This window comes from Sinocyclocheilus anshuiensis, unplaced genomic scaffold, assembly GCF_001515605.1.
Source record: "Sinocyclocheilus anshuiensis isolate Anshui unplaced genomic scaffold, SAMN03320099.WGS_v1.1 scaffold1641, whole genome shotgun sequence".
NCBI lineage: Eukaryota > Metazoa > Chordata > Actinopteri > Cypriniformes > Cyprinidae > Sinocyclocheilus > Sinocyclocheilus anshuiensis.
In genome coordinates this window covers 477,940-487,418 of record NW_015539968.1, presented here as the reverse complement: position 1 = coordinate 487,418, position 9,479 = coordinate 477,940, and the positions used below count along the sequence as shown (strand labels likewise).

The 9,479-nt window shown below is 35.1% G+C and overlaps 1 protein-coding gene across 1 annotated transcript; it reads right to left on the bottom strand.

The window, feature by feature from the left end:
* Nucleotides 1-222: 222 nt before the first annotated feature.
* On the bottom strand, nucleotides 223-9,204 carry LOC107687066 (collagen alpha-1(IX) chain-like). Its single transcript, XM_016484213.1, has 7 exons — nucleotides 9,177-9,204; nucleotides 7,426-7,555; nucleotides 4,682-5,078; nucleotides 3,326-3,406; nucleotides 1,627-1,644; nucleotides 999-1,091; nucleotides 223-360 (listed from the first exon to the last, which is right to left on the bottom strand). The coding sequence occupies exons 1-7, from the start codon at nucleotides 9,202-9,204 to the stop codon at nucleotides 223-225; spliced, it is 885 nt and encodes a 294-aa protein (XP_016339699.1).
* Between the last annotated feature and the right edge of the window lie 275 nt (nucleotides 9,205-9,479).

Below are 9,479 nucleotides of genomic sequence, written 5' to 3'. Positions count from 1 at the left end.
TAAATATAATAGTAAATAAAACTAGTATTAAATTATATATCTGCTTTCTAATCTACAAACGATGTGTTTATTTATTTGTTTGTTTATTTATTTTTTTATTTTTATTTTTTTATTCATATATCATCATTTATAATCTGCCGTAACATGAAAATAATTATTGATTTATCAGTGTTGGTCAGAATTTCAATATCGGTTCATCCCTTTTCTTAACTCTAGGCCAAACTAGTATGAATCTTGTTGAGTGTGACCTCCTGCTGAGTTTAAGAACAATGTCTTCTTGAAGAGGTTGGAGATGAAGATGTTGCTCCAATGTTTCACACTTACCAGAGCTCCAGGAGTGCCGGGGGTACCTGGAATACCCTGAAGAACAGAAAAAAAACAACAACAAGAAAAGGACACTATTTGTTAAAAAACAATAAGTAAGTCAGTGAGACAGGACAGAGGTGTTGACATAAGAAAATCTCTAATGAGCAGCTCCTGCCTTCCTGAAAAAAATAATAAACCCTTAATGAGCTGCCTGAGACGAAAGAAGGCCAAAGACGAAGTGCTTCATTAGCTTGTGTTGAAGACTGAGCTGCTGAAGTCTAAGGAATGGCTCTAATGGAGATTTACACCTGATTTTCAGCACAGGAAAAACTCTGGACTATAGATGATGACAATTCAGACTGTACCAACTGATAATCATTTTGATTTGAAGATCAATACATCGAATTAATAGGAAAACCTAATTATGTTACAACTGTTGACATACAGTGTGTCACCATACTGTATTTCCTATTTTTCCAAAATAAATAAAAAGAAAATAAATTAACAATTAATTAATATTTAACATAATTAACCATTATAATTAATAATAAATTAATACTAAATAAAACAAAAATAATATATTAAGTTAAATAAATAAATGACCATTTTTAAATAATATGCACCAGATAGCCAGTGAACATGTCAAGACTACTTTAAAAATGATTTTTTTTTTAATGAGCAGAAAGACTTGCATCTCTCCCGTCTCTGCCAGGTTCTCCATGAGGTCCACGAGGCCCCTCAGGACCCTCAGGACCGGGGGGACCAGGGATCGGCTTGGGATCTGGCTGTAGAAGGTTGAAGGAGCAAAAGAAGGAAAACGATGAGTAAACAAAAACATGAATTGATTTTATTATTTGCTTTAGCCAAATATAACCAATGTTTTTCACTGAACGTCAAAATCAATAACTGGAAGCGTTGCAAATAATCTCTCTCTACCAAGGACCTTAACAAATTACTTTAACACAATAAGGAATAAAATATCAATCATTAGCTCTCCGCTGCCAGATTCTCCTTATTAGCTCAATCTTTAAATGAGCCAAGTAACAACAAACTTATACAAGAAAATAACTTGTAGGGTTAAGAAAAATTCCCAGAGAATTTCTTAATAAAATAACACATTATTTACTTTGCGGCATTAATAACCTCTAGCATATAAATACATAAAAGCTGTTCTGGGTCATGTTTTGCTGATTGAAGTAAGTATAGCAGGTGGCAAATGAGTCAATTCAGCAACAAAGCAATGTAGTAGATTATTTGCTAAAATAATTTATTAATAGATTAAAAAAAAAGAAAAACAAAGTAAAAAAAAAAATCAAATACCTCAGCATTGGCATACATCTGAAGAAGCAAGAGAGAGAGAGAATTAAGATTATTGCAGAGTTAGTGAAAATGAAACCCCTTCACCAGAAAGAGAAAGCACACCTGTAGATGGCGCCACAACATGCGGCCTACAAAAGCGCCCCCGCCGGCCAACTCATCAAAAAACAAAGCAAATGCATGAATTTTGACATCAATGCCAACTGTTCAGTGGCAAAGTGAGATGTTCTGAAGAAGCAAGAGAGAGAGAGAGAATTGAGATTATTGCAGTTAGTGAAAATGAAACCCCTTCACCAAAAAGAGAAAGCACACCTGTAGATGGCGCCACGACATGCGGCCTACAAAAGCGCCCCCGCCGGCCAACTCATCAAAAAACAAAGCAAATGCATGAATTTTGACATCAGTGCCAACTGTTCAGTGGCAAAGTGAGATGTTATGAGGTCTTTTGAGGCTTTTCCAGACTGCCACAGCAATAATATATCAATCTTTTTAGGCCATACATCAGTTATGCAGCACATGTATTAGAATGAGAGTAATATTGTTGATCATTTATTCAGAACTGTGAATAAAGTCTTAAATTGTACAATTGTATTTACAGTTATTTACAAAAATTAAATGGGTTGGTTCATCCAAAAATGAAAATTCTGTCCATTGCTCACCCTCGAGTTGTTCCAAACCTGTATTAGTTTCTTTCTTCTGTTAAGCACAAAAGATGATATTTTGACAAATGTCGGTAACCAAACAGGTAACCACTGACTTCCACAGTATGGAAAAAAAAAACTATGGAAGTCAATGACTACCATCAACTGTTTGGTTACCAACGTTCTTCAAAATATCTTCTTTTGTGTTCAACTGAAGAAAGAAACTGGGTGAACTATAATAATAAATAATAATAATAATTCATTACATTTATATAGCGCTTTTCTAGGCACTCAAAGCGCTTCACATTGTCAGGGGGTATCTCCTCATCCACCACCAGTGTGCAGCATCCACCTGGATGATGCGACGGCAGCCATAGTGTGCCAGAATGCCCACCACACACCACACACCAGCTTACTGGTGGAGAGGAGACAGGGTGATGAAGCCAATCAGTAGATATGGGGATTGTTAGGAGGCCATAATGATCAGAGGCCAATGGGCAAATTTGGCCAAGATGCCAGGGTTACAACTCTACTCTTTTCGAAAGACATCCTGGGATTTTTAATGACCACAGAGAGTCAGGACCTCTGTTTATCGTCTCATCCGAAGGACGGTGCTTGTTGACAGTATAGAGTCCCTATCACTACACTGGGGCGTTAGGACCCACACAGACGACAGGGTGAGCACCCCCTGCTGGCATCACTAACACCTCTTCCAGCAGCAACCTAGTTTTCCCAGGAGGTCTCCCATCCAGGTACTGACCAGGCTCAGCCCTGCTTAGCTTCAGTGGGTAACCAGTCTCGGGCTGCAGGGTGATACGGCTATCCCTTTAAAACCAGCCTAAGGTGGTTTGATGATCTTAGCTGACATGGTTTGATAGTTTTAGTGGAGTTTTGGGTGCTTGCTGATGAGGATAGGAGACCAACAAACCACTTTTTAACACTTTCAGCAGGTAACTGACCTGATTTCTCCATAATTGAGTGGTTAAACATAACAAAAAGAGACTGTGATTGGTCAGATTCTCATTTAAGACAAAACAGGAAGTGATAAAAGGCATAGTTACCTCAGACTGAGGAAGTTCGGTACAGCTTTCTCTCTGAGCTCTCTTTGGGTCACAGTGAATCAGCATCCACTGCAACTCAAACTGGAAAAACACAAACCAATGAAGTTATTTCTTTATTTGACTATATATAAACATATCCTAAACCGCAAGGCTTTTATGTTTTACATGTATCAGAATTAGGTTTTCAGTTTTAAATCATTGTAAGTTTGACTGACAGCACTATCAGACTTATTTGTATCTGTCCTTTGGACAGGAAGTGACAAGGTGCTGAGGTCCAGCAATCTGGCAGTTACATTGACTGATGGTAACACATATCAGACAGTGTGACAGTTACACAGACTGACAGTCGCATTTATCACAGGTAGTGACTGTAACAGGATGTGATGGATTTGATAGGTGCAGGGTGACAGTAACATTCATCAATTACAGTATAGATCCACTGCAAAACCTAATCAAAACACAAAAGAATTAACCCTTCCAAAACTTGAATCTTAGAAAGAATTAAGCCTTCTAAAGAATTAACCATTCCAAAATTTCAATATTAGAATTAACCCTCCCAAAACTTCAATCTTTAAAAAATAACACTTTCAAAAGAAGAATGAACCCTTTCAAAAAATGACATTCTTAGAAAGTATGAACCCTTTCAAAGAATTAACCTTTCCAAAATTTCAATCTTAGAATGAATCATTCCAAAACTTTAATCTTAGAAAAAACTAACGCTTCCAAAGAAAGAATGAACCCTTCCAAAACTTCAATCAGAGAATTAACCCTTCCAAAATTTGAATCTCAGAAATAATTAACCCTTCCAAAACTTCAATCTTAGAAATAATTAACCCTTCCAAAACGTCAATCTTAGAAAGAATTAAGCCTTCCAAAACGTCAATCTTTAAAAAATAACACTTTCAAAAGAATTAACCCTTTCAAAAATGTAAATGTTAGAATGTATGAACCCTTTCAAAGAATTAACCTTTACGACATTTCAATCTTAGAATGAATCATTCCAAAACTTTAATCTTAGAAAAAACTAACGCTTCCAAAGAAAGGATTAACCCTTTCAAAATTTCAATCTTAGAATTAACCCTCCCAAAGCTTCAATCTTAGAAAGAATTAACCCTTCCAAAACTTCACTATTAGAAAGTAATATCTTAAACTTAAAAGGTATATATGTCTGAATGTTTTACAGGCAAATATGGCAATAAATAAATATCTAATGCAATTTTTTTTCGTACATCATCTACAGGATAATGTATTTTATTCATCTTCATTACTTTGAAATGCAAAACTTTTTAGTGCACCTTTAAGAAAGTTAAATATATACTGTATTAGTAAATATTCAAGACTGAACTGGTGACTCACCACTACAGAGGTGTTGGGATCAGAATCCAATCTTCCGATCAGAGTGTCTCCTTCCGTGTTGACATAGCCCTTCCTTTTGATGGGTTTCTGGTCCACAGGGTGACAGTCCACATACAGCGTCACCAGCTCTTTCTCCACACCAACCATCACTTTGTGCCATTTAGTGTTGAAGAGGTCAGAAAGGCCTGGGAAGGTGACGGTCTGCACATCTCCCTCCATAGTGGTGAGGAAGAACTCCAGGGCCTGCTGGTCTCCATTCAGACGCATACCTGCCTGCTTTAAACCGTCTTCCTCCACTACCTGCCAGATGTTCCACACCTTGTTGACAGTGTTCTTGATCATGCGGAAGGTGGTCATGAAGGAGTACTCATCTGGGAAGCCCCTTGGAAAGTTCAGCCTGGTGGGCAACAAATATTGATATACGTTGAATATGTGTCTCTGCCTTATATTTCACAAATGAATTGCAAGCAGCAATCAATATACTGTTAGCTATCTATCTGTTGTCTACTGTTAGATACAAAAATAATGTGTACTGTTAAACTAAATGTAATGTAAACTTAACTAAATGTTAATTGTGTACTGTTATCTGTTATAAAAAGTCAATTTTAAAGTAACTAATATATATTTTAATGCATATGCATATTGAGTATGAATATGGTGTGAAGACAGGTGGTTTTAGTGAAATAAAATAAAAGAATAAAATAATGAAAAAGAATAATAAAAGAGCAAAAATATAATAAAAGAGTGAAATAAAACTAATTTAAAGAAATGGTGCATTTGTGTTAAAAACATTCTAGCGATTTTAAAGTTTTAAATATATATTTTATTTTATATGAATGTTGAGTTAAAATGTGCAAGTGGTTTTAGTGCAAGTTAAAATAAATAAAATAAAATAACAAAATAAACAGTGTGAAATAAATAAAAGATTAAATAAAGAGAAAATTAAATGAAATGGTACATTTGTACTTTCTAGTGATGAAAAACAAGGTTCTGAAACCTGTTTTACATTTTTAAATACATATATTAATCTAAATGGATATTGAGTTATGGTCCATGGCCGGGTGGTTTTAGTGAAATTAAATGAAATAAAAGAGAGTGAAATAAATAAAATATATAATAAAGAGAAAATTATACGAAATTGTACATTTGTGGTAAGAACATTCCAGTGATGAAAAAACAAGGTTCTGAAACCTGTTTTAAATTTTTAAATATATATTTTAATTTAAATACATATTGAGTTACGGTCTGTGGCTGGGTGGTTTTAGTGAAATAAATAAATAAATAAATTATACAAAATATACAAAGTAAAATAAAATAAAGAGTGAAATAAAAGATAAAAGGTAAAAAAAATTAAATAAATAGAAAATGTGATGAAATGGTACATTTGTGTTACAAACATTCTAGTGATTAAATTCAAATGAGAAAAACTGTCCATTTTACAAACTAATAGCAGGTAAAATTGTGGAGCATTTCTCAAGAATTGCAAGAATTGCAAAATGTAATGTAAAAGCTTATGCTATAACGTTGCATTAATAGGTTTCTTAAAAAGAAAGTGCTTCTGCAAATTCATAATGAAGTTACATTCTTGTCACGAAGCACATCTATTTATAATAGGGGTCTATTACCGCTAAGAATAGTAATTCACCTCCATTATTGTCTGATCATCAAGGGAATAGCCCTGCATTATGCACAGAGAGCAGCTCGGCTTCAAGTTGCTCTGAGATAAAATTATGAATGCCAAACAGATCAGAGCCAAGTGCACTTTCATCTTCAAAGCCTGTGTGTTGTCCGTGAGTTATTTCAAAGGGACGGTGCTGGCTTTCATTGCACGGTGTTAAAGAATCAGAAGCCGGGCCGCAGGCAGAGACAGAACACCACAGCATCTGAGAATCAATTACCTTGTCCGGTTTTACACACACCCTCTCCGGGGCTTGACCCGTGTGGCATTTTAACGGGCAGACGCGCTCTGTGGGAGATGCTCTTACAAATGAAGCTACAGCGCCCTTTAACCAGCTTGTAAATATGGAGCTTCCTGTTGGCTAGTAAAATAAATGAGGGCCACAGTTTGGAATAATCTCTAATCTCAAGAAATCACTTTCTTGTGTGGATTTCTTGTGATGTTTTTATCAGCTGTTTAGACTCTCATTCTGACGGCACCCATTCACTGCAGAGGATCCATTGGTGAGCAAGTGATGTAATGCTACATTTCTCCAAATCTGTTGTGATGAAGAAAAAAACTCATCTATATCTTGGAGTAACTTTTCAGCAAATTGTCATTTTTGGGTGAACTATTCCTTTAAGTACATTTTATCTGTAATAAACACTTAGAGTGTCTTTCTGCTCCTCAAATGCCAAATATTTTACTAGGCCAGAGAAATAGACCAAAAGACTTAATCAAGCTAAAACGTGTGTGTCAGTCAGTCTGGTTGTCTGGGTATGCAGTGTTCTGCTCGAGCGGATCTGCATGGGTTCAGACAAGTCTGTTTTTGCATTATTAGAAGCTGTTCAGAGCCTGATAACACCTGTCTCTGACCTGTAATAAGCAAGTAACACCTGAAAAAAAGATCATGTATGTCAACAAGGTTATGTGTGTGTGTGTGTGTGCTTATGTGACATTTCTAGCTTTAGGTCATGTAGTGCACAGATGCATATAAGATGTAAGTGAAGTTTTAAGCAGTTGTATGCATTTATATAAACATGTACTGTAACTAAAATAAAACACTCACTAAACCATGTATTAGTACCTGGTTGGGATCTGGAAGTTGGCCTCTCGGTCGAGTCTGTATGCCACCTGGAGGGGTGTGGATCCTTCTACTTTTCTGACGCCCCTCATGGGAATGACATCCAACTGAAACTGCGTGATCAGATCAAACCCTGCCACACACAAATACATATGTGACCCTGGAGCACAAAACCAGTCTTAAGTAGCTGGGGTATATTTGTAGCAATAGCCAAAAAAACATTGAATGGGTCAGAATTATTGATTTTTCTTTTATGCCAAAAATCATTAGGATATTAAGTAAAGATCATGTTCCATGAAGATATTTTGTAAATTTCCTACTGTAAATATATTAAAACTTAATTTTTGATTAGTAATATGCATTGCTAAGAACTTCATTTGGACAACTTTAAAGGCGCTTTTCTCTAAATTTGGTTTATTTGCACCCTCAGATTCCAGATTTTCAAATAGTTGTATCTCAGCCAAATATTGTTGTATCCTAACAAACATACATACATCATACAAACATACATCAATGGAAAGCTTATTTATTCAGCTTTCAGATGATGTATAAATCTCAATTTCGAAAAATTGACCCTTATGATTGGTTTTGTGGTCCAGGGTCACATATTTCAAATACTCAAACATTTTAAAGCAATAATAATGGAAATTCAATTACAATTTAGAATCAATTCGGATCAAATAAGTCTTTCAGACTGTCCAAATATGAACCAAACTTCTGTTCACATAGTGGAAAAAAAAACAATAATTCAAAATGATTTAAAAATATCAAAATATCTGATCCTAATCATTTCTGGAACAAAACAACAGAGCAGAATAGAAAAAAAAACCAAGGGAAGGGAAGGGAAGGGAAGAGAAGAGAAGAGAAGAGAAGAGAAGAGAAGAGAAGAGAAGAGAAGAGAAGAGAAGAGAACCAAAAACAGTCAAAACATCAAAATATACATTTCTGAAATAAAAAATGGCAAAATATTTTAAGATTTTAAAGCCTAACATCCTATAGTCTCAAAAATAAACAAAAATAAATAAAAAATAATAAAAAAGGAGACTACAATTTAAAAAAATAAAACAAATTAAAAATGAGAAATTCATGCAATACAATATTTATAGCAACCTTAATATGCATTTATGCACATATCCAGCCCAAAAACATCCAGTAGGTTTCTTTACATCTGTTTACTTCAGTAATTGCATTTAAACTTGCTAACTCCCCGTTTCCATCTGTACACAGAGCAGCACATGTTTGTGATTTGAGGTTGCACCCTCCGCATTATTTGTTAAAAGCAAAGAGGTCACAACCAATTAAAATCTTGCTGAGCTAGAAGTGTTTCCACTGCAGAAATTGACTGGCCAGAGACCAACATTTTATTTGCCTCGTTTGAGATCTAAAGATGTCTTAAAACAAGGCGACTATCAAGTTTAGCATCTTTACCTAATAAAACAAACAGCTTCGTGCCACTGCATGTCCTGCATACAGAAAACTACTTAAGACTATTTATAGGTAAACAACGCCTGAATGAAGAGTTTTTTAATGATAATGCATAAAGCATGGTTTTAAATATTCATACTAACAGTCATGAGAAGTTCTCGAGTGTGCAGATATTTTTTTTTAAATAGAGGAGATGCAATTATATACAGTATACTGTATATATCATGCAATTTGTATAAAACATGCATTCCCCAAAAGACTATATTGTATGCACACATATGCTGAAAACACAGTTCACAACATGTTTTTTCACAGTGACTCGATTTTACCTGGAAGGTCATCTTGTCCATTCTTCATGGTTGGGCACACCGTGTCGCCATCTAATCTGTTCAAATCCAACTCTGAAAAATTCATAAGCGACATGAGTGTCATTTCAGGCCTGTCTGCAGCGACATATCACCAGAGAATATGCTCAGATTGTTAAAAGCGTGACATTCACCCACCTCATAACAGAAGACAAATTGTACCACAAACACATATCTTTTACAACAACAACAAGAATGTCTAGCACACTTAGTGATAGCATACAGCAAATTATTTTTTAATTATTAATTTAAAACGATTATATATAT

Bases quoted from the DNA above. Each gene is read 5' to 3' on its own strand.
- LOC107687066 (XM_016484213.1), bottom strand. From the start codon at position 9,204: ATGAAGAATGGACAAGATGACCTTCCAG. The intron at 5,079-7,425 runs GTACTAATACAT...GTTGCCCACCAG, and splicing joins AACTTCCAGATCCCAACCAG to GCTGAACTTTCCAAGGGGCT. The intron at 3,407-4,681 runs GTGAGTCACCAG...GTGTTTTTCCAG, and splicing joins ATCCCAACACCTCTGTAGTG to TTTGAGTTGCAGTGGATGCT.